This window comes from Lactuca sativa, chromosome 9 (genome assembly GCF_002870075.4).
Source record: "Lactuca sativa cultivar Salinas chromosome 9, Lsat_Salinas_v11, whole genome shotgun sequence".
Classification (NCBI taxonomy): Eukaryota; Viridiplantae; Streptophyta; class Magnoliopsida; order Asterales; family Asteraceae; genus Lactuca; species Lactuca sativa.
In genome coordinates this window covers 26,034,959-26,060,659 of record NC_056631.2, presented here as the reverse complement: position 1 = coordinate 26,060,659, position 25,701 = coordinate 26,034,959, and the positions used below count along the sequence as shown (strand labels likewise).

Below are 25,701 nucleotides of genomic sequence, written 5' to 3'. Positions count from 1 at the left end.
GGTTTCTCTATTGTACATGCAATTTATCCAAGACTATAAACCGTAGATCTAGCATATGATAATCAATATAACATATAATTAGGGTTTAGATCATACCTTGATTGTTATGTAGCAATAACAATCACAAATCCTCCTTGTAATGACTTTAGAAAGCTTAGAGTCACAAATGTCACTCCTCTAATGGTTCACAAACACCAAGAGCAAGAGGATGAAGAAGAGAAGAGAAAGAGGCTGCCCAAAACGTGTGGAAACCCTAGAAGAAAGCTTCTTCACGTTTTTTAGGCATAAGGGTTCTATATATAGTGAGGCTATTAGGGTTATCTAACAAGGAAACCCTAATTTGGATGCTTAAGCCCTAAGCAACCCATGGACTCCTTTCCTTAAGGCCTTGGACGATTTCCAATGGGTTTCCCCATAGAATTCGTCCATCCTTATAATATAAGGCAATCCATAGCCCAATTGCAATTATCTTATAATTACAATTCCGGTCCCTTAAGTTTAATTAATCTCTTTTAGCCACAAACTTAATTCTTATTAATTCTTGACTAATATTAATTAAACAATATGATTTCTCCTTTAATATATTATTCCCATAATATATTCATAAATCATATTTCTCCTTTCTCTCCATAATTCATCCTATCAAGTTGCTTTGGTGAAGGCAACCCAAAAGGACCATGCACCATCGGGTCAAGTACATACCAAAATAGTTATGGACTTAGACACTAATCCAACAGTCTCCCACTTGGATAAGTCTAATAACTATTATGCGCATGACTTCAGATCCTGATCTGCAATCGTAGCTTTCCAAAGCCGCTGTCAACTCTAATCCTATCAGATACGCGTGTCCTTTAGATAAGGGATCATATACGCGTGTCCTTTGACTAAATTTATTAAAATTTCTCAATCTAAGCTTTAGATTTTGAAACGAAGTACAATATTCTCTCCCTTAATTATAGCAAAAGAACTTTACATCCTTACTACTTTGCAAAGTATAACTCTTGTTTTCTATAATTAATATTGCTAACTTGCAATACTGGCCTTAATAATCATACAATCATAACATTTATGCTCCCACTATCATGATGATTATTATAAACATAACACTTATGCTCCCACTAGCCTTGACATGTATTCAGAAAACAACTTAACTTACAGAAAAACAATACCTATTGAATTTCTTAAGTTCATGTTTCTAATACTTAATGCTTTGATAATCCTTTATCAAGGCTTCTTAATCTCATACACCTTTATCCAAGATAGCTCATATGTGTCTTAAACAATTAAGACTAATTGCCAAATCTCATAATTCGAATCATGGAGAGGGATACCGTAACCATAATCAAATTTGAGAATGCAATTTTACAATTGCTATCTTCTTAAAATCTCTCTTAGTGAAAGCATTTTCTCACAGTCACTTTCATGAAGGAGGGAATCTTATGACACTTAGATTTTAATGGTGTATGTGTTCCTATCCATGTGAATTTGTCAAAACCAAAGTTTACGACAAATTCAAACTCATATGGACTGAACTTTCTTAATCTTGATTTCTTGCCTTATGGTAGCATGGCTGCCCACCATGTCTTCCAAGTAGTCAAGCAGCTCACCTTTTCCTATCAATGCACTTTTCATTGATCAAGGTCCTTGCCTTTTATGCATTCAAATGAGAACTCATAGGGCTCACATGCATGATTAACTCAATTGGAACGACACATAAACAATATAGTGTCAAGACGATAGGTTGTAAACCTCAACTCGTGTGCTAGTGATGATCAATGAGGTCTAATTTGATTTGTTCTTGAAACCTTTCAAGACCATTAAGACTCCCACTGACTCTTCGACATATAAGATTCTCTTGTCAATAAACATTTCTTGACAAACAAATATTCAAGAGTTAGTGCAGTTTTTATCAAAACACTTCATAAATAGGTCCTAGTTGGTCTTTGTCTTATCCAAGACATCACAACTTTCCTCATTTGATGAATGTTATAAACCTTCTTAATACTTATCACTCAATGTCACAATCTTAACTCTAAGACTTGTTTTGGAATGAAGTATGATTGACTTCTTGATTTAACCATTTCTTCAATTCTTGATTCCTCTTCTTAGACATACAATTGTACTAAGACTCACTTAAAGGATCAATTGAGATATGGTTCTTAATCATTAAGACCTATCATAAAGCATAAAAGGTACTCTCCCTTCTTCTTAGAATGGAGAAACTTTTATCTTTCTGCCTACTTGATTCTTCTTATTCGTTCTGCTATTGATTTAAACATTTTCAATCAATTCAGAATTACACTTAATCTTTTAAGTATAATCATATTTACTAAACCTTTAGTAAATCATGGCGAATGTCTTTGTTACTCTTGTGGTGGACTTGATCAACACACAACTTTGTGTACTTGATCTCTTAGTCCTTCACTTGACACTTTGTCAACGAATTAGTCTAATTTCCAAATATGAAATTTCTCATTCATCATGCAACCAAGTTGCATGATTCCAAGTTTCTGTCCAATTAAAACTTGGGCGATGAGAAACTCTCCTTATTTGGTAAATTTTTGACATTTCCATAATTAAGAATCAAATCCATTATTGCTAATAATAGAAACATTCAAACATCAATTTTTCATACACGCCATTGCTAGGATAAATAAATAATATAAAGTCAAAATTTATTTTATTGCGGAAAAATTTTGTCCTTACAATGCAATTCATCACCCAAACTATGCTAATACATATTTCTTAGCAATCTAATTCTAACTCTAAGTAGTAGCTCAAGAATCTAATCTTCAAGTAATGCGATCGAAATCCATTTCTTCACGGTTAGATTCTGCTCACTTCTTCCCTTAAGCTTCCTCTCCTTTCTTCGATCCTATAAAACATCAATTGTAATCTTATCACATTATGTATTAAGAATCTAGAATAGGAGCTTAAAATAGTTAGTCAATGGATTTTACCTAAAGCAGAGCCATACGTTTTGACTCTCCCATCTCTTAGATCTCTTAGGTAAATAAGGCAGCTTCGTCTCCAATGCCCCTTCTCTTGGCAATAAAAGCAAATCGACTCTTTTGGAGCAGGACATGGAACTACTTCAGACATTGCCTTTCTCTTATGATCAAACTTTTCGATCATAGCATGTCTTTTGTTTCCATTGTCTATATCCATAGAGGTCTTGAAGGTAGATTCACCAATCAACTTTGCTTTTCTATTGCGCCAAACCATTGCTGATTCAGCAGCAATAAGCATATAGGTGAGATCTATAAGGGTCACGTCGCAGTTCATCATATAGTACTCTCTTACGTACTCACTATACGAGTTAGGAAGTGACTGAAGAACCCAATCAACATCCATCTCCTCACATACAACAGATCCCAACATTCTTAACCTATCAATGTGTGACTTCATCCCTAGGACGTGTGCACACACCGACTTTCCCTCTTCATGTTTACTTTCCAAAAGGGCTTGAGTGAGCTTGAATTTTTCAAGCCTTTGAACTTGTGGGTTAGGGATAGGGGTGCAAACAAGCTGAGCCGAGCCCGAGCCTGTCTAGGCTCGGCTCGGGCTCGTTTAAGTTATATGAGGCTCGAGCTCGAGCTCGACTCGATTCGAGCTTTCTTGTATTGAGCTCGGCTCGAGCTCGTAAATAATTATCCAAGCTCGGCTCGGGCTCGAGCTCGACTCGTTTTTTATTTGACGTGCCTAAATAAGCTTAAGCTCGGCTCGAGCTCGTTAAGAAGCTCGTTTACTAATACCCTAAATCCGTAATTCCTCTAATATATATTTATTTTAATATATATAAATAATAATAAATTATATTATGTAAAGGCTCGTTTAGGCTCGCGAGCTCGAGCTCGTTTAATAAACGAGCTTAATATTGAGCTCAAGCTCGGCTCGGGCTCGTTTAAAATCGATTTCGAGTCGAGCTTTTAATGATCCGATCCCGAGTAGCTCGCGAGTAGCTTGGCTCAGTTGCACCCCTAGTTAGGGAGAATAATTGGAGGAGGTGGAGGAAGTGAAGCATGATTTCTTGTTCCTCGATCGAATCGTGGAATATCATCTTCATGTGGAAAGCTTGTTCCACGGGATTTGGGAAGACCATAGTTGATTTACTTTGACATCTACAAAATGGGAGAAAACAAATTCAAGTTAGTTGATTGATTGAGTCCTTAGTAAATCACCCAAATGAGATACTAAGGCTAGGACCCAACACAATATGCTACAACCTAGAAAAGGGATGTCGTAATCTAGTTGCAGAATATTTGAAGGTAAGTGAATGACGATTCACTAATTTCCACCACGAAAAACGAAAAAGAAATTGAAGTTTTAAATTTATGAAAACTCCTAGATCCTTTGAGATTCATTGAACATTTCAATGGCATGTTTAAATCTCGATATGCCCCTCTTGTTGGTGACTGGGATGCTGAGGATCACAAAGCGGGTGTGAATAACCATGCAAACTTACATGGTGCCCTCACATGTTACAGTCACCTATTCGATGTGCCGGTAAACCACACACGCTCCACCGAACTATGACAAACATTGAGTCACCCTTTGCAACCTTTGCTTAGAACCATTTAGTGTGCCGATAAACCACACACGCTCCACTAACGTCTTCGCAAGGGCACAAAGTGTAATTTCATGGAATTGCATCAATTCACTTTTGCCTAAGTAACTAAGATTGGGAATTTGTAAAACATTTAGTTACTTTTGTACTTCATTATACTTATAATGGAAGGTTTTGTCCTATCCTACCCGTTCGGCTAACGACCCCCCACTAGTCAAGAGTGCGGTGGGTAAGAGTGGATACCCATTCAATCGCCATTTTATAGGCAATTTCCTTAAACACCTCTTATAGACCAGCTTCGTGAATGAGGCAAAATTTAAACTTTTAATCAAAATTAGGGTTTCAACTATTTAAATTTCAAAACTAAACTTGAGGGCAAAATTTAAATTCCAAAACTTGAGGGCAAGTTTTGAAACCTTTTCAAAACATTAGGGTTTCAACTATTTAAATTTCAAAACTAAACTTTTGAGTTTAAGTTTAAACTATAAAACCTAAAGGGGAAAAATTGAAACTTTTCATAACACAAGGATCAAATAACAAATAATATAAATTAAACAATTAATTTCATGATTAGCTATATTTGACCTAATTTCAATTTCTTGCAAAATAAGTTACCCAATTAATACAAATAATCAACTTTAATCATATAAGGAAGTTATCATCTAATCAATTGGTAATTATCTTGTGTTTTGGCAAGGATATTCATTAAGAAACAATAAAATTCGTATTTTATAGGTTTAAAACGAATATGGTAATAATCCTTAAGCAAAACAGCAACAAAATCCGAAGTTTCCTCTGTCTGACGCTCCGACTCGCCGAGTCACACTCTGGAACTCGCCGAGTAGGGCTGACTCGCCGAGTCCAGGTAGTGACTCGCCGAGTCCAGGTAGTGACTCGCCAAGTCAGGTTGAACAGAAGGCTAGAAAACGATTTTCAGCAACATAATGCATCAATACAGTAGAAACCAATCTAGGCTCTGATACCACTGATGGGTTTTAATCATAAGAACATCCTATGTGCTCATACAAACCCTAATGCTTGGATCTAGGTTTCTCTATTGTACATGCAATTTATCCAAGACTATAAACCCTAGATCTAGCATATGATAATCAATATAACATATAATTAGGGTTTAGATCATACCTTGATTGTTATGTAGCAATAACAATCACAAATCCTCCTTGTAATGACTTTAGAAAGCTTAGAGTCACAAATGTCACTCCTCTAATGGTTCACAAACACCAAGAGCAAGAGGATGAAGAAGAGAAGAGAAAGAGGCTGCCCAAAACGTGTGGAACCCTAGAAGAAAGCTTCTCCACGTTTTTGAGGCATAAGGGTTCTATATATAGTGAGGCTATTAGGGTTATCTAACAAGGAAACCCTAATTTGGATGCTTAAGCCCTAAGCAACCCATGGACTCCTTTCCTTAAGGCCTTGGACGATTTCCAATGGGTTTCCCCATAGAATTCGTCCATCCTTATAATATAAGGCAATCCATAGCCCAATTGCAATTATCTTATAATTACAATTCCGGTCCCTTAAGTTTAATTAATCTCTTTTAGTCACAAACTTAATTCTTATTAATTCTTGACTAATATTAATTAAACAATATGATTTCTCCTTTAATATATTATTCCCATAATATATTAATAAATCATATTTCTCATTTCTCTCCATAATTCATCCTATCAAGTTGCTTTGGTGAAGGCAACCCAAAAGGACCATGCACCATCGGGTCAAGTACATACCAAAATAGTTATGGACTTAGACACTAATCCAACAATACATACATTATTCAAATGTGAATACAACAAAAATGACTTATATATGTTCTATTCACATGTGAATATAACAAAACATATTCATATGTGAATAAAAAAAATATGAATATATATATATATATATATATATATATATATATATATATATATATATATATGTTTTATTCAAAATATTCATTAATGAACATATATGTTGTATTCACATATGAATATAACAAAACATTTTCATATATGAATAGAAAAAATATGAATATATATGTTTTATTCAAATATTCATTTGTCAATATCAAACTCATTTATTTTCTACTTACTATTGAATGAAGGTAAGAACACTATCATTTTCGATAAAGATTCACCAACAATTAGAGAAACAAGATCAATGCAGAAAAATCAAAAAGGTATAAAATACATTTTATATCTTTCAAATAAATAAACTATATTCATTTATTAATATAATATATTTTCTTTGTAAAATGTATTTCAAAATTATTTATCTTCTACTCACTAATTCATGAAGGTAAGAAGATTTGTAATTCTGATAAAGACCCCACAACAATGATAGAAATAGATTTGAAGAGGAAAAATGCGAAAGGTACAAAATTCCTATCATAACTAAATATATTCATATATTAATAAAATTGTATATCTTAGTTATATTTTTGTAATAAATCAACGAGCATATATTATATTCATATATCAATAGCTTATTCAAATATTATATGGTTTCATTTCCGAGATAAAAAAGAAACAAAAACACCAAAGAAAATAAAGCATCATAGCAGAAAAACTCCATCAAAAAGGAAAACTCCTGAAAAACGACAACTACATAATCTGATTTTGAAAGTAGTCGTCCATCAAAAAAGGCAAAAAAAAGGAGTCACCAATCAAAAAAGACAAAAAAAAACCAGGGGTAAAGGAATTTTACTCAATGAAAAACAGATGTTCACCAGAGTCATTGCTATCGATAATCCTTGGTTTGAGCAAAGAACAAAAACAATGTGTAAGATCTATGGGTTTTGGAGCTTTGTTAAAAATGAAGATCACAAATATACCACTGAAGTTGGGATTTTATGCTCTTCAAAAATTTGATTATAAGAGAATGATGATAGATATTGAAGGAAAGAAACTAAAAGTAACAACAGAGTTTGTTCATGACATGTTGGGCATACCAATTGGTGGAACCATACTTACAAAGTTGGATCAATGGCCTAAGGATGACACAAGTTATGATGAATGGAAGCAACAATTTTAAAAAGATTCAATCATCCGACTGAGTGCAATAAAAAATGTTATTGTTTCTACCACACAAGTTGATTTCAATTTCAAATTGAACTTCTTAGTTCTTTTTGTCAACACGTTTTGTGAGTCAACATCAATGGGAAGATGAACCTTGTTTCCTTTGAGTTACATTTCAAGAAAAACAGATATCAGCAACATAGACTGGTGCAACTATGTTTTGGACTGTCTTGTCAGAATAAAGAACTCATACATACCATACTCGGATAACAGCTTCTTTGTTGGACATTCAACTTTCTTGGTGGTAAGTTATTATAATGTTTATACTCAATTTTTAATAATATTGATTATTCATAAACTAATAGCACATATTCATATATGAATAATAAAAATATACTTGTTCACATGTAATGATTTACATTACTTGTTCATATATGAATAAGTCATTACTTATTCATATATGAATAAGTAAAAAATAATATTACTTCTTCATATATGAATATCAATTAGTTATCATTCATGTGCAGTTGTTCTATGCTAATAACATCCACTCAGAAGCTTTGACAGTAACACGTAAACGTCCAACAATTTGTTATTGGAGTTCAGAGAAGTTTAGATATCAAGAGGCATTTGAACAAGAAAAAGGTAGATTTGGACTTGGAGAAATAAATGAAGAATTTGTTGATGAACAAGATGAAGGAGATACAGATCTCGAAGACAATGATTATGATAAAGATGAAGATCATTATGTTGAGGTAATTAGTTTGAACATGTTAATAATATATGATTACATTAAATTATTATATTAAATTCTAATCATATACTTCTTTTTGTTTCATAGGCATATGAATCAAAAATATCAAAATTGCTTAATAGTTTTGAGAGGATGAAGGAAAAGTTGAATTCAAAGCTTAATGATGTGATGACAAAGTTCCCTGAAAAGGAAAGTTTTAGAATTTTCAAAGAAAAGATGACAAATATGATCGTTGAAGAAAAAACCGAAAGCTCAACACTTTTTAATTTTCCAAGTAATGAAACTGGAGTTGAAGGAATCAATTTGACACCAATAACGGGTCAAAAACAAATGATCAAAAAGAAAATGAAGATAAAGAGGGAAATGGTGAAGAAGACAGTGATAATGATGCAAGTCAACCATAAGTAGATTATTTGCTTGATTCAAATGAAGCAGAGAATGAAGGAATAAAGAATGATGCAAATAAGAATAAAAAATAAGGTGAAATTGGAGTAAAAGAGAAAGATGGAAAGAGGAATGAAAATGAGAATGATGAAGAGGAAAAAGATGATCATACTGAGGAAACAAACAATCATGAAGAGAGTATTCAACAAACTAAAAATGAAAATTTGTTGGATAAAGTTGTTGACAACATTGTGGATAATGTCCTTGGAGTTGGAATTTCAAGTTTAATTGTTTAAATAGTCAAGAAGATGAAATCTAGAATGATCCTAAAATGAAAACTATTTTGGATAATATTGATATAGGTAAATTTTGTCTTACTTTTAATTTAAAAAATATATAAAAATATTAATACACAATAACAATTTTGTTTATTAAATTTTGACTAGGGTCACCAATGAGTAGAAATACTCTTGCAGAAAAGGAAAAATCAGAAGTTGAAAAAACAAAGGCAGATGATACTCTTGCAGAAAAGGAAAAATCAAAAGGTATACATGAAGAAGGAAAAGAAGTTGAAAAAACAAAGAGAGATGATAAAGGTAAATGGATGATTTAAAATATATTACAATATTTATATTATTTTTTAAATAACATTGTTTATTTATAAGTGAATAATACACTATATAAATGAGTAAAAATAAAAATATTCATATATGATGTATAAAGGAGGAGCAGAAGCTAAGAACACGAAAGATGAAGGAGAAGATAAACAAAAAAAAAATTGAGAAAGGAAATGCAGAAGATAAAGGTAAATAGTTGAATCACTAATAAATGAATATAATGAGTTTTATTATTCACAAATAAATAACACAATATACAAAAAATTTGAATAATGTTTTATTCATACATGATTATATAAAATTACTTATTCATAAATAATTGTATGCATTACTTATTCATAAATGAGTACATTACTTATTCACAAATTGATAACTTGATCAAATTTCTTTATCTTTCAGGAAAGAAAAAGTCAGAAAATAAAAACAATGAAGGACAAAAAGATGACAAGACAAAAGCAAATGAAGGAGATAACAATTTGGAAAAAAATTCAAAATATAAAAATAATATTATAATTAACTTACAACTATTTACATGATAATTCTTCTGACATGCAGATACTCATCTATGTTTTAGTCTAGGTCTCAGTCAAGATTCAGATCAAACTTCAAGTAAAAAATCCTAATGAATCTTCACCAAAAAAAGCACTTACAAAGAAACAAATAAAAGACCACCATCAGAAAGTTGTTGTCATATTAGCAAACAAAAACATTCTTAATCCAAAACCAATCTCTGTAGCAATTCCTACTGAAGTAGAACCATCAAATCATGATCTGGATGAATCAAGAGAGAAGAAGCTTGCCGATGCTTTCAAATCACCTTTCAAATGCAGAATAATAGACATAAAACTTAAACTAACACATCAGGAGAGTATTGTCTGTGATTGGTTGTTCAACTTGCATGGGAATACATCGTAAGTAACTTTATTTTATAGACATTCATATATGATTATTATATACATAATAATGTATGACATTTTGATTATATATTTGCAGAGATGTGCTTGTCCAGACAAAATATGGTTAGGTAACAGAAAGAGCAGTTATGGAAAGTCTATATGCAAACACAGAGGTTTTTGGAGAAGTTTTAGACACTTGGCCTGATTTACTTAACCACCAAGAACTGGAAAGGGATTTTGGAAATTCACCATACAGACTCTTCTTGAAAGTTGCAGTGTCTATAAGTTTATGTTCTAAACTTAATTTCTTCTTTATTGATAAATGAATACACCAATATCATGTATTCATTTGTGAATATTATATTTTTATACAACTGAAATTTACATATGATTATACCATAATAAAAAAAATAAATATCTTTAGTATATATTTATGATTATTATACCAACATGATGTATTCATTTATGATTAAAAAATTACTAATCCATAAAAATTATATTGGTTACAGAGTGCTTATCTATACTCAACATTTTCCGATGAAAGAAAGTATGAAAAATTCAAGGAGAACTTTCATGACAGTACCGATGGGTACAAAAAAATCTTGAACATCAAAGATATTGACATGGTACGTTAATTAAACTTGTTTATATATATATATATATATATATATATATATATATATATATATATATATATATATTATCAACAAAATACTTACCAATATATACCTAAAAACAGGTATTATTTCCAGTTGTTAGAAGTGCTCACATTTTTGTGATTGTCTTCAACTTAAAGAAACCATCAATTGAAATTCTGGACAATAGTGCAGTTGAGGGGGATTATAAAGCGAAATACAGAATACTATTGAAGCCTTTGGTATGTACCTTATTCACAACATAAAAGAACAAATTTATTACATATCTAACTTTTATTTTATTTAATGATCAGAAAAATTTGTTTGTGAGATACTTTAATGAAATAAACCATCCAAGAGAAAATGCAGTATCAAAAGAAAGTATCACACCCCAACGACTTCAAATGTCGTGGAGAACAATTAAAAACAAAATTGATTGTGGGATCTTTGCAATGAGACATATGGAGACCTATATGGGACAACCACTCTCAAAGTGGAAACTGGGTCTTCATAAAGAAAGCGCTCTTCAACAAACTACTATGGAGAAGCTCAGAAAAAGGTATGCACACCGAATGCTAATTTCTGAAATTAACATGTTGAAGGCTAAGGTGTTGGATCTTGTTGAAAAATATCAAAAAGTTGACTTCAAAGTGCGTACTGATCATGCATATAAGGCTATGGAAACAATTTAAAAAATGTTAAAAGAATATTGATGATTGCTTGTGATGAAGTGTGATGCAATAGAACAGTTTTTGTTGAAGATGAATGAATTTGAAGTACATGTAAGATGATTATGCGAAACAAGTTTTCGATGGTTTGTTAAATGTTGTTGAACATCGTTTAAATAGTTTGTCAAATGCTTATGAACAAGTTTTATAATCTTGTGTTGAATGATTATGTAATAGAAACAAGTTTGCTTATTTCTGTCATTTTTTTATATTCAAAGTTTTCTTATTCATGAATGAATACGAATATGATATATTCATTTATAAATATAACAAAATTCAGATATGAATATAACTTATTTAATAGTTTAATTCTGTCATTTTTTTATATTCAAATATTTTCAAACTTTATTTTTGTTTATTCATACAAAATAATAATTAAAAAAAATCTCATAAGCTTGCATACAACTTCAACACCCGTCTTTCTTTTCAATCTTGAATATGTATAATCACTCTCACACTCAAATTACTTCAACAAAATACTTATGAATATAACTTATTTATTACCATATGAATATAACAAACTTCATATATGAATATACATATTTGTATTTATTTATGGTATATTCATTTGTCAATTTTATTTAAGTTTAATCATAATTGAATACAAACATGCTATATTCATTTTCCTTTAATATGTAAATAATAACATCTTCTATGATAAATGAATCCACATATTATTGATATGGTAAATTATTCATTTATGAATAATTTACCATATCAAATATAACTTATTTTATAGTAATTTAAAAAACAAATATCAACATATAAATTTACCATATCAATATAAATGTGTATTATTCATACATGAATATTATTGTTTATTGTTTTTATCTGCGTATATTCATAAATGAATAAAACCAAAAAAATAAAAAATAAAATAAAAATCCTTAACTGTCTTTTGCTGATTTAGCAGCTCCAACTCTTTTTGGACAAGTACGTAAATTGTGTGGAACTCGTTTTCCACATCCTGAACACATTTTATGTTCTTTTTTAGAATTTTCATATGCTACTTCACCTGCACTTGGAATTCTTTTCTTGATTCCAAAACCTTTATTGCTTTGAACTTCAGGAACATGAATATTAATCTCTTTTGGAATAGGAATAGTAACACCCAAAAGCTTGCATACGACTTCACCATCCGTCTTGTTTTTCAATCCAGGAGATATATAATCACTCTCAAATTCCTTCAACAACATTTGTTGTTTCTCAGCAAACAAAGCCAATTTCTTTTTGTCATCTCTTACAATATCCAATCATGATTCAAAACTATAATATGAATCATTCACTAGCTTTACATTCTCACCATCACCTGAATCCGATTGAAGAGAACTAAAACGATAATTCCTTGATATCACATCCTTTCTCCATCTTTTCAAAATGTACCTTTCAGGAATTTCTTTAACACCACATCTCATCGTTATTGTAAAAGCATGTCTGCGTAAAACACTCATACGCTTAAAATGTTCACAACTGCAATTTATTTCTTTCTCTTCAGCTTTTATTTGAACCTGATACAAAAACAAAATTTACACATTTACATTCATATAACAATACTCATATCAACACTCATATATTCATATATGAGTATTCATATATTCTTATATGAATATTCATATTCCTATATGAATATTCTCATATTCATATATGAATATTATTATATTTTTCATGAAAAACAAGTAAACTTACCTTAAATTCATTTTTAAATTTGCTTTTAGTGTTGTTGTGCTGCACAATGTAAACTTCCCAACCATCTTCAATACCAACATATGAGTATGTATAGAAAAAACGTGCTTTATATATATATATATATATATATATATATATATATATATATATATATATATATATATATATATATATATATATTTCTTTTTGCAATTCAAAAAATAATGTACCTGTATAAACCTTTGATGCTTGCAGTTCTATTTCTCGAGGTGTTTGCATTTTATATGATGCTTTCTTTGATGCCTTATCAAGCTCTCGTTGAGTATTCCTTTGCTTTTGAATAGCAATGTCGTAATTAATCATGAAATTCAAAAGTAAGTTCCCACTTTCTGAGTATGTATTAAAGAATGAATTCATACTCTCTGACCTAGATGTAGTCTTCATCAAACCACACATTGGAATATCCTTAAAATATCCAGGTATCCATGAATCACGTATTGTAAACATGTCTTTAAACCATCTTGTGTCTTCAAGATTGAATTCCTTCATAAGCGAACCCCACTTCACCTCAAAAACATCAGGTTTCATATTAATGTCCCAAACAAGCTTCGAAAACCTTTTTCTAAAGTCTTTGTTTGAAAATAAATCATCTGATATCTGTATTAAAACAAAAATATTCATAAATAAATAAATAATAATAAGTAAAATAACAATCAATATTCATAAATGAATATACCAATAAGTAATATATTTCAAATATATTAAAATAATACCTTTTTTCAACTTTTTCATTATATGTCACATACATAATCAGTGCTTTGAATTAGGAAACACATTCTCAATAGCTTGTTTTATTGCAGCATCTTTATCGGTTAAAACAAGTGTTGGTTCTTTCCCATGACTTTTAAGAAATGCTTTAAGCAACCAAGAGTAAGACTCAATACTTTCATTGCTTAGCGACCCCGATCCAACAATAACCGATTTCTTATGATGGTTTATCACAGTAAATGGAACAAAAACCATTCGATACCTAACACACAAAAAAAATATTCATTAAACTCAATTTTTGATGTATTCATAAGTGAATATAAAAAATATTCATCTATGAATACAGCTACAATATTTCAACAATAAAAATTGAACATTAAACATAAAGTTAAAAATATTCATATATGAATAAGATATAAAAAAAGTACATAGAATAACTTGTTTGTTCGGAAAGTCGCATCAAAAGAGATAACATCACCAAATTCAGCATAATATGCCTTCTCCATTTCATCAGCCCAAAACATACAGTCCAAAACATCATCTTGACAACTGAACTCAAATGAGTAATTTGGATAGTGAGCTCGACGATCATTCATTGTGTTTACTATTATTTGAGCATATTTATAACCAATAACCTTGTTGATATCTCTCCTTAAATTTTTATAGTAAACTACTTTGGGCTTTACAAACTCATACCCACCTCTCAGACTTGCCCTCAACTTATGAGCCATAGTTGGACCTATTTTTGATGTGGAAGCACGCACAATAAACTTATTTTCTGAATATGACATTTGCCTCACTTTTTTTAAATTGCTTCTCTTCTCAAGTGGATGGTTGTGAAGTTCATCAAACTGAAAAACTTTATAATTTGGAGTTCCATACACAGATTCAAATACAATCCTTTCTTGACAACCAATAGATCTTGAATTTCGTTTCCTCCTAACACCACTTGTACCCAATGTGTCACAAGATTTCTTTTTCAGTTTGCCACCACAATTACATATAACATGTTTCTTCTTTATAATCTTGTTATCAAACCTTGATTGCGTGCTTAATCTTACATCAAAACCACCAATCTCAGCATATCTCAGCATACTCAGAATACATTTTGATACCCAACTTTTATGAAGTGAAGATTAAACCCTTTAATGGAATAAGTTGAACAGGTACATCTGGCTTATAGACATGTTCTCCAATTATATCATCACAATATTGCGCATCATGTACTGAACTTGAAGATTCACCACCTAAAAAAATTATAAACTCTAAAAAATTATAACTTATTCATATATGAATAAAACGAAAAAATAATAAATTCGAAATTACAATTATCACACTTTACTCATATATGAATAAGACAACAATTTATTCATATTAACATATTCATATCTGAAAAAATGATAATCAACAAAATTTTAAACAACAAAATAATTCAATAACTCATACCTTCAAAAAATGAGTTCTTAGCATCTTCTTCTTCACTCTCATTCATAGAAGAATACAAATCACCATCAATAACACTAGAATTCGACATAATAAACCAAATAATCAGTATAAATAAACAAAAACAATCTTAATATCGAATATATCTCACAAAAAAAGTCGTAAAGATGAAAACCTGGTTAATTTCGAATATATCTCACCTCAACGTACAAAATATCTGAAAGAAACTTAAATCAAATCGATCAGATAATGTAATTAATCAATCTCTCTCAGTTTCATATCGTAAAAACTAAAACGATATATCCGATTAAAGTTTAAATCAACTCCAATTTGAACAAATATCTCAAACTATATAACAAAAATACGATCAAATACCTCCAATACATATTCGAAACTTGATAATGTTGATAATGAAATCTGATGAAACAACTCCAAAACGAAGATAATACGCGTAACACCAAACAAATTATGTAAAGCAATAATCTTGATAATAAACTCCGATCTATCCGATTCAAACGATATACATACCTGATCAAATCGGAAACTGAATACGAATAAGAAAAATCAAACACAAATCCGAAACTTCACGATTAATGGAAAAAAATACGTATAATTGCTAACGAGTTATATAAAGAGAATAATCTTGATAATGAATTCCTCATATCCGATTCAAACGAGCTAAAGATATAATCAAATTGGAAAGTGATAACAACGAACATCTAATTTCTATGTAAAAGATTTGCTAATTTACAAATATACCCATAATGAAAAATGCACACACGCTTTTTTTTAAGGTGAACATTTTAGATAAATGATTGGCTGATAATGATTCCCCTATTCTTAACCTTTTTTGTTTTCTCAATTGAACTTTTATATATATATATATATATATATATATATATATATATATATATATATATATATATATATATATATATATATATAATAATAATAAAAGTGGGTTAAATAGAAAATGCATAATTAGGGCAATCTATGCTAGTTACAATGATCAAGTGACATGTGTATAGGGATGAACAGTTTGTACCAAATCTCGATCTCATATCGGTACAGTACCAAAACCGGCATTGAATAGTACCTAATTTAAAAATATGAGACGATACATGGTACTTTAAAATCAAGAAATTCGGGATTCGGTACCATCGATACCGGTACTAGTATCGAAAATCGGTACCATTTCTGGTACCGGTACCGATAATGTTAATTTGGTACGGTTCTTAGGATTGATGTTCGATCAAATTCGGTATTCGGGAAATTTGGAACGGTATCGGTTCCGTCTGACGCTCATCCCTACATGTGTCTAATTCTTTATTCATATATTGTTGAAGTTATTTATGTAATTATTTTAAAGTGATGTGATGTCATACTTTCATTCGTTCCAATATGTGTTGCCTTAATAATTTAATAAAAGTGTAAGTTAACATATAAATCAATAAATTCATTTTCAGTTATAATCTTATAATTATTGTAATTGATTTAATTTCGCTCCTATAGTTTTGGAAATAGTTTAAATTGAATCATTTAATATACGTATCATGAAAGTTGGAAATAAAAAAAAAATCATTTTATAAACAATTTTTTTAGCTGAGAATGAGATAAGCATCTTTTTGGTTCTCTAAAAAAATATGAATTTTTCTTGGTATGTTATACATATATTTAGGTTTTGGAAGAACACACAAAAAGAAATTGTTTCTTTTTTATTTGTTTTGGATTAGCCGACGTAAAAAGCACACAAAAAAAATTGTTTCCCTCATCTATTATTGGGCGGTGTCAAAGAATTTATTTTCCCCTCAAGTATTATTTTTCAACTTGGTACAAGAAGGTTACAGTTGTTAAATCTTGCATGGTTATCAAGTGGCTAACATCCATCGAAGTTGATCAATCCATTGGAAATTATCGATTTTTCATCTAATTGGAAAATCAAGTATAAAAGTGTGATTAGAAAATCGGAAAATCTGAAGAATTATTGATATGAGATCGCCCTTCAGTAGTTGCCCTCCTCGCCCCATTCAATAGAAAGTTGACTTACACGCCTTACTTGATAGGAGGCTTCAGGGAAAGAGATCCTATTTAAAGCACCGTTGGTATCTGAAAATCGGATATAGTGTCGAATCAAATGTTTATTATTTCAAAATTCATACAAAGAATATATTATTTTATTGCATATTCTTCAAGATTATGTTATACACTGTAACATATTTTTATGTGTAAAAATAATATTTTCTTATTCTTCAATAATTTTCGGTTGGTCTATAATTTTGGTGAATCTGTATAAAAAAATATTGCATATACTTCAAAAATATATTATACAATATTAATTGATCGTTCTTAAATAATGAAACTTTTTTACATATCTCTTTAGTTTTATGATAGTTGTTCATAAACATTTATTAGTCAGTGCATTCTTAACAAATGAAATTTGATTATTAAAGAATGAAATAAGTTTCAAGTAAACTTTTGCCCGATTCTTTAATTTTGTACTTTCTAAACACTATATATAAATATTTTGTTAGTATTTTGTAAAACTAATAATGAAATTGCCTAAGTTTTAGAGTAAATTACACGAATGGTCCCTATGGTTTGGGGTAATTTGCGCGTTTGGTCCCTAACTTATTTTTTTAACTCGGAAAGTCCCTATTGTTTGTTTTTGTTACGCGTTTAGTCCCTACTGTTTGTTTTTATTACGCGTTTGGTCCTTGTCTTACCTAAAAAGACTATTATTTACGTAGGGAAAGATGGTGTGGTAGGTAAAATAAGGTGAAAGGGTGGGATTTGGGGTGTATTTATTTAAATAAATTAAAAAATCAAGGGCAAAATAGTTTTTTTAAGTAAGATAGGGACCAAGCGCGTAACAAAAACAAACAGTAGGGACCTTCCGAGTTAAAAAAATAAGTTAGGGACCAAATGCGTAAATTACCCTAAACCATAGGGACCATTCGTGTAATTTACTCTAAGTTTTATAGAAAGAAATATGTTATGAAACTAAATAATTCTTAAACAATGAAATCTATTTCATGTTATGTGATTATTGTGTAAAAAAATATTGCAAAATTTTCAATACGTGATTTTCTGTGATTTGGTTTTAAAAATAATAATTTGGATTTTATTAATATATTTGACTTGGTTTCCTAAAATATAGTTATTTCTCTTTTATGTTATTTAGTAAAATGTCATATTTACTCTTTAATAACCTTAAAATTAATTAATTGTAATTACATAGTAAATAATATCCTACCTTAATACAATATACCCTAAAATCATAGTCATTAATTTTTTTTTAATCCAGTGATCATAGTTTGGTCACACATTCATTTGAAGTTCATATTTAATCCCATATATATATATATATATATATATATATATATATATATATATATATATATATATATATATATATATATATAGAGAGAGAGAGAGAGAGAGAGAGAGCTAGGTTCAAATATTCTAACTAATTTTTGTACATCTATCGTATGTTATGAGAATAATAAAGAAAATATGTTGTTTGATAATATAAATACGTTCAATCTTACATAACTATTGTCATTAACACACATTTTCACTAATTAAATCGTCTATAAGGTTATTATACACTTGTTATTATTATTCTCATTTCTGTCAGAATGTTTTATTGGATCGTATTCTATTAGAATGAAAATGAGTGAAAAACGATGTGTGAGAACAAAAAAATAATTAACGAGAATGCATGAAAATGACGATATTCTTGTAAGGTTGAACGTATTCGCATTGTTAAACAACTTATTCTCTTAGTAATTCTCATAACATACGATAAATGTACAATAATTAGTTCGAATATAATAACCTAAGCCGATATATATATATATATATATATATATATATATATATATATATATATATATATATATATATATATATATATATATATATATATATATATATATATATAATTTTTGAGGCCCGTGCTTAGCACGGCCCACGAAAGGTATTTTGGGTATCTAAAAGATGAAAGTAAAATGCTATATTTTGTTAGATATTTTAAAGAACAATGTCCTAATAAGAAAAAAATAAATGTGAAAAAAACTTATAGTGATATAGTTAGTAAGGAAGAAATGAAACCACAATGTTAAAATAGGATGGATTTGTCAAAATACTATGTCCTAATAAGAAACTTTATGTACTTATTTCACAACTATGAGCAACTCTTTAATAAGTAGAAATACAATGCTATATCTTGTATTTATGTTGGAGAAGAAAACACAAAAACAACCCTCTAAGCAGAGAAAAACCAAGTGCTAATTTATAGAAAAATTAAAAGAAATGATGTGTTTGATTGGAAGGTGTTGGCATACTCTTAGAAAACATTCACTAACATGACTTCTGGCTGATAGTGATGAGAGGGAAGGAGTTAAGCAGGAACTTCGCACAAAATACCACACATTTAGCAAAGATGAAAATTCTATTCGTTTCCATTATCAAATTATATGCCATTATCACCATTTCCATAATCATAGTATGCCATTTCAATAATTAATAGTATGACATGTTCGTAGTCACAAAAAAAAATCATATACTATAATGAAATTAAATATTGGTTTCAAATCAGTGATAAGAATATATACTTTTATGACAAATCAATAAAAGGAAGAAGTAATCAGGGAATTCAACTTTGTTCTAATAATTAAGTAAAACCCAACTTTATTCTAATACTTAAGTAAGTATATAATCGTACCTAGAAAAAAAATTAAAATCCATTGATGATGATAAGTAATCTATCTTCCACACATACCCTTAAAAACTTTCAAAGTTATGTCTATCATTTTAGTCTTGCAATCTGCAATATACATCGATCAAAATGCTACAACTATATTTTTATGAAGTTGTAAAAAATAATTTTACCGGCCCAATCTCTACTTCCATGAACAATTTCAGTTAAACATTTTCCGTATGTTTGAAGCCTCTCTTAATTTGCCAACCAACACACCCAAATGGTTAATATAATAAACACCAACTCATATATCCAAAATAATAATAATAATAATAATAATAATAATAATAATAATAATAATAATAATAATAACTTAAGATCAAAAACTAATAATGTAAAGTGTTGGCAAGAAATGGGAGCCGTATACAAATAGTAACTTCTCTTGTGGTGTCAAAAGGCTTTATAAATAGTTTGCATCATAATGATTAGGTAAATAATGAACAATACTTGAAACTTATATCTTGTCTACAAATTTTTGTATTGTGTATGAGACACATCAAATAATTTTTTTTTTAATTTAAATTTAAATGTTTTATTCTTGCAGAATTTTCACCAGCAGCCCGCTCCCCATCCACAAACGAAAGCTTGCTCCAACAGCATCCAACTCAACTTTAATCTTTGCTGCACTTTGCTCAACTTTTGTTACTTTCTTTTGTATACTAAGAAGCATTTTCCGTGAATAAGAACAAAAAAACGTTATGTGTATGTCTCAGGATCTTTCTGTAACATCCGGATTTCCAGGTATTATATCGTATCATTTATTTTTGGAGTTAAGAGAGAGGACTCGACGAATTGACGCCTAGACTCGTCAAGTAGGATCGCGATTTGTTGACAGATAAATGAGGGGACTCGACGAGTCGGTAAGGGTGGACTCGCCGAGTCCGTGCTGATGACTGAAACCCTAAATCCCCGGGCCTGAGCCCTATTTAAAGGACTTTATAGTCTCCATTTGCGGCTACCAGTCCAGAGAGAGGTACCATAGCGATTTTGAGCGAGTTGTGAGAGAGTTTGAGCTTCTTTGTTCGTTTTTGGTGTGATTTAGCCAAGGAGGAAGGGTTTCCAGTAAGAAGGGGGTAGCACCTATCGCTAAGGCGCCCTATCGCCTTGCGCCTCCATAGATGCAGGAGTTATCCTCGTAGCTTCAGGAGCTGCTGGGGAAGGGATTTATTTGGCCGAGTAGCTCACCGTGGGGAGCCCCAATCCTTTTTCTCAAGAAAAAGGATGGTTCGCACCAGATGTGTATCGATTACCGGGAGTTGAACAAGTTGACGGTCAAGAACCGTTACCCCTTGCCGATGATCGACGATTTGTTTGATCAGTTACATGGAGCGTCTTGGTTCTCCAAGATTGATCTGAGATCTGGATATCATCAGATGAGAGTACGCGATGAGGATATCCAGAAGACAACATTCAGGACTCGTTATGGGCATTACGAGTTCGTGGTGATGCCTTTCGGGCTCACCAATGCACCTGCGGTATTCATGGACCTCATGAACAAAGTGTGCAGGCCGATGATGGATCGTTCAGTGATTGTGTTCATCGATGATATATTGGTATATTCGAGATCTAGAGAGCAGCATGAAGAGCATTTGAGGGAGATCCTCGGAGTTCTGAGATCGGAGAGGCTTTACGCCAAATTCTCCAAATGCGACTTCTGGTTACGAGAGGTCCAGTTCCTAGGGCATCTAGTTAACTAGAGCGGGATATTGGTCAATCCGGCCAAGATTGAGGCGGTGATGAGTTGGGAGGTGCCGAGGTCCCCCTCAGAGATCAGGAGTTTTCTACGGTTGGCCGGCTATTATCGGAGATTTATCAAAGATTTCTCCAAGATTGCGATTCCTCTCACCAGGTTGACCCGGAAAGGGTGTAGCATTCAGTTGGGGCCCAGAGCAACAGGCCTCATTCGATACACTTCACCAGAGATTATGAGAAGCCCCAGTATTGGCCCTTCCGGAAGGGATGGAGGATTTTGTGGTATATTGTGATGCGTCGATATTAGGATTGGGTGCAGTATTGATGCAGAGAGGTCATGTGATAGCATACGCATCGAGGCAGTTGAAGCCTCATGAGACGAGATATCCCACTCACGATCTGGAGTTGGGGGTTGTGGTGTTCACCCTCAAGATCTAGCGTCACTATTTGTATGGGGTCCGGTGTACCATATACACGGATCACAAGAGCTTGAAGTATTTGATGGATCGACCCAACGTGAATATGCGCCAGAGGAGATGTTTGGATGTGGTAAAGGATTATGAGGGTGAGATCCGGTACCACCCGGGCAAGGCTAATGTTCTAGCTAATGCCCTGAGTCGCAGGGCGGAGAGTGCCCCGATATGAGATATTTGTTTGAGATTAATAGTGATAACTCCGGTGTTGGACACCATTCGGGAGGCCCAGGTAGAGGCGATGAGACCTGAGAACCGCAAAAGAGAGTGGGTGATTGGACAGATATCTGAGTTTGTTGCTGATAGCCGTGGGTTTATGACCTTTCAGGGTCGGATTTGGGTGTCGTTTGAAGGCGGGGCACGTACTATTCTGATGGAGGAGGCGCATAGGTCAAAGTTCTCGATCCATCCCGGGGCCACTAAGATGTATTTGGACCTAAAGAAGGAGTATTGGTGGCCCTGTATGAAGAGCGATGTCGCATGGTTCGTAAAGAGGTGCTTGACCTGTCGCAGGGTGAAGGCCGAGCATCAACGTCCGCATGGCAAGTTGCAGCCACTTGAGGTTCCCGAGTGGAAGTGGGAATAGATTTCCATGGATTTTATCACCAAATTGTCGAGGACTGCAAGGGGTGTCGATGCAATTTGGGTGATTGTTGACCAGCTGACGAAGAGCGCTCACTTTCTTGCTATCAATGAGAGCTCTTCTGCTGAGAGGCTGGCAGAGATATATATGAGAGAGGTGGTATCGCGACATGGAGTACCGATCTCGATCGTGTCAGATCGAGATGTACGTTTCACTTCCAGATTCTGGAAGAAATTCCATGAGGAGTTGGGTACGAGGCTGCATTTTTGTACCGCATACCACCCACAGACGGATGGTCAGAGTGAGTGGATGATTCAGACGCTCGAAGACATGCTGCGAGCATGTGTGATGGACTTCGGAGGAAGTTGGGACACGTATTTTCCATTGGATGAGTTTTCGTATAACAACAGCCACAATTCGAGTATCGGCATGCCTCATTTTGAAATGTTGTACGGGAGGAGGTGTCGGACTCCCATATGCTAAGGAAAGGTTGGGCAGCGAGTGATGGGTAACACTGAGTTAGTGCTTCAGACGACAGAGCAGATACAACAGGTCAGGCAGAGGCTACTGACAACTCATAGACGCCAGAAGAGTTATGTGGATAGGCGACGGTCCGAGCTTGAGTTCCAAGTGGGAGACTTCGTACTCATGAAGGTATCTCCTTGGAAAGGAGTGATCCGATTCAGGAAGAGGGGCAAGCTGGGGCCCCGGTACATCGGTCCGTTCAGGGTGACTGCGAGGGTGGGCAGGGTAGCATACCGTCTAGAGCTACCTGCGGAATTGAGCCAGATCCATGATACCTTCCACGTGTCTTAGTTGAGGAAGTGTATAGCCGACGAGTCGGTAGTGGTACCGTTGGAGGATATTCAGGTGGATGTCAGCCTGAATTATGTGGAACGGCCAGTTGCGATTATGGATCGGAGGATCAGGGTTCTGAGGAACAAGGAGGTGCCCTTGGTGCAGGTTCAGTGGCTCGGAGAGGGTCCGAGTTAACTTGGGAGCCAGAGTTGGAGATGCATGAGTAGCATCCAGAGTTGTTTACAGGGTAAGACTTCGAGGGTGAAGTCTGATTCTAGTGGGGGAGAATTGTAACATCCGGATTTCCAGGTATTATATCATATCATTTATCTTTGGAGTTAAGAGAGAGGACTCGACGAGTTGACGCCTAGACTCGTCGAGTAGGATCACGATTTGTTGACAGATAAATGTGGGGACTCGACGAGTTGATAAGGGTGGACTCGCTGAGTCCATGCTGATGACTGAAACCCTAAATCCCCGGGCCTGAGCCCTATTTAAAGGACTTTATGGCCTCCATTTGCGGCTACCAGTCCAGAGAGAGGTACCCTAGCGATTTTGAGCGAGTTGTGAGAGAGTTTGAGCTTCTTTGTGTTGGCTTAGTGTCTAAGGCTGTAACTATATTTGGTAAGTACTTGACCCGGTTGTGCATGGTCCTTTTAGGTTGCCTTCACCATAGCAACTTGACAGGATGATTTGTTAAGAGAGAAGAGATATTATTGTTAATATATTATGAGAATAATATATTAAAGGAATAATAATGTTATTTGATTAATATAAGTCATATATTAATCGAGAATTAATTTGGTGACTTAAAGAGGTTAATTGAATAAAGGGGCATAAACTGTCAAATGTGTGATAGTTGTGTTTTGAGCTATGTATCCTTATGGATATAAGGGTGGACGGATTTTAAGGTTTGGAGACCATAAAATCGTCCAAGCCTAGTATCTAGGAGGATCTTGGATTGCTTAGGGCCTAAGTTATTCAGTTAGGGTTAAAGGTGAAACCCTAATAGCTCATAGTATAAATAGATCCATTGGGTGAGGGAAATCGGCACTCATGCAAGGCAAGGAACCCTAGATCCGATTTCTCACCCTCCTCTCTCTCTCAAGATCATTCTCTTGCTATTTGGTGTTTGTAAGCCATTAGAGGAGTGACAATTGTGACTCTAAGCTCCAAGAAGAAGAAGTATCAAGCAAGTAATCCAAGGTATTGTTCTAGATCCAAATTCATATGATTATATTCAATTGTTTACACTAGATCTAGTATTGTAAGTCTTGGATACAATGCATGTTCAATTAGAGAAACCTAGATCCAAGCAATTAAGGTTTGCATGTGCACAGATGAAAGTTCTTATGGCTCAAACTCATTAGTGGTATCAGAGCTTTGATTGATTTCTTATTTTATGTCCAACTATTTCAATAAACTTAGATTAATATAAAATTTAGCCAACCAACTATTTCAATTATTTTTAAAACACTTATTTAATAATTATATTACAATTATTTTCAAAACACTTATTTAATAATTATATTAACATGTAATAAACCATCAAAATTTGTCCAAATTTTCTTTAAAAAATTTGCTAACTTTCTTTACAACTTTTTTTTTTTACAATTTATAACTTTTTTACGCTTCTTATTTTATGTCCTCTCACATATTTGTTGTTATGTATGTTCTTTTTTTTTTGTTTTTATAAATTAGTGTATATAATTTTATTTCTTAAAACTATGACGATGGTAGAAAAAATGTGTACAAAATAACAACTTTTTATACATTGTGTAATAAAAATTATGTAGGAACAAATTTCATGATTTTAACGTCAAGTTGAATATTTTCTAAGATGTTGTACTAAATAGAAATTATTTTAATTATAAAATAGATTGCTCAAATTTTAAGGGAAAATACAATTTAATTAATAA

At 32.3% G+C, this 25,701-nt stretch overlaps 1 protein-coding gene across 1 annotated transcript; it reads right to left on the bottom strand.

Moving 5' to 3' along the window:
* Positions 1-12,485: 12,485 nt before the first annotated feature.
* LOC111917972 (protein FAR1-RELATED SEQUENCE 5-like) lies at positions 12,486-15,125 on the bottom strand. Its single transcript, XM_052767643.1, has 6 exons — positions 14,470-15,125; positions 14,098-14,293; positions 13,494-13,920; positions 13,285-13,349; positions 12,982-13,106; positions 12,486-12,837 (listed from the first exon to the last, which is right to left on the bottom strand). The coding sequence occupies exons 1-6, from the start codon at positions 15,123-15,125 to the stop codon at positions 12,486-12,488; spliced, it is 1,821 nt and encodes a 606-aa protein (XP_052623603.1).
* Positions 15,126-25,701: the final 10,576 nt, after the last annotated feature.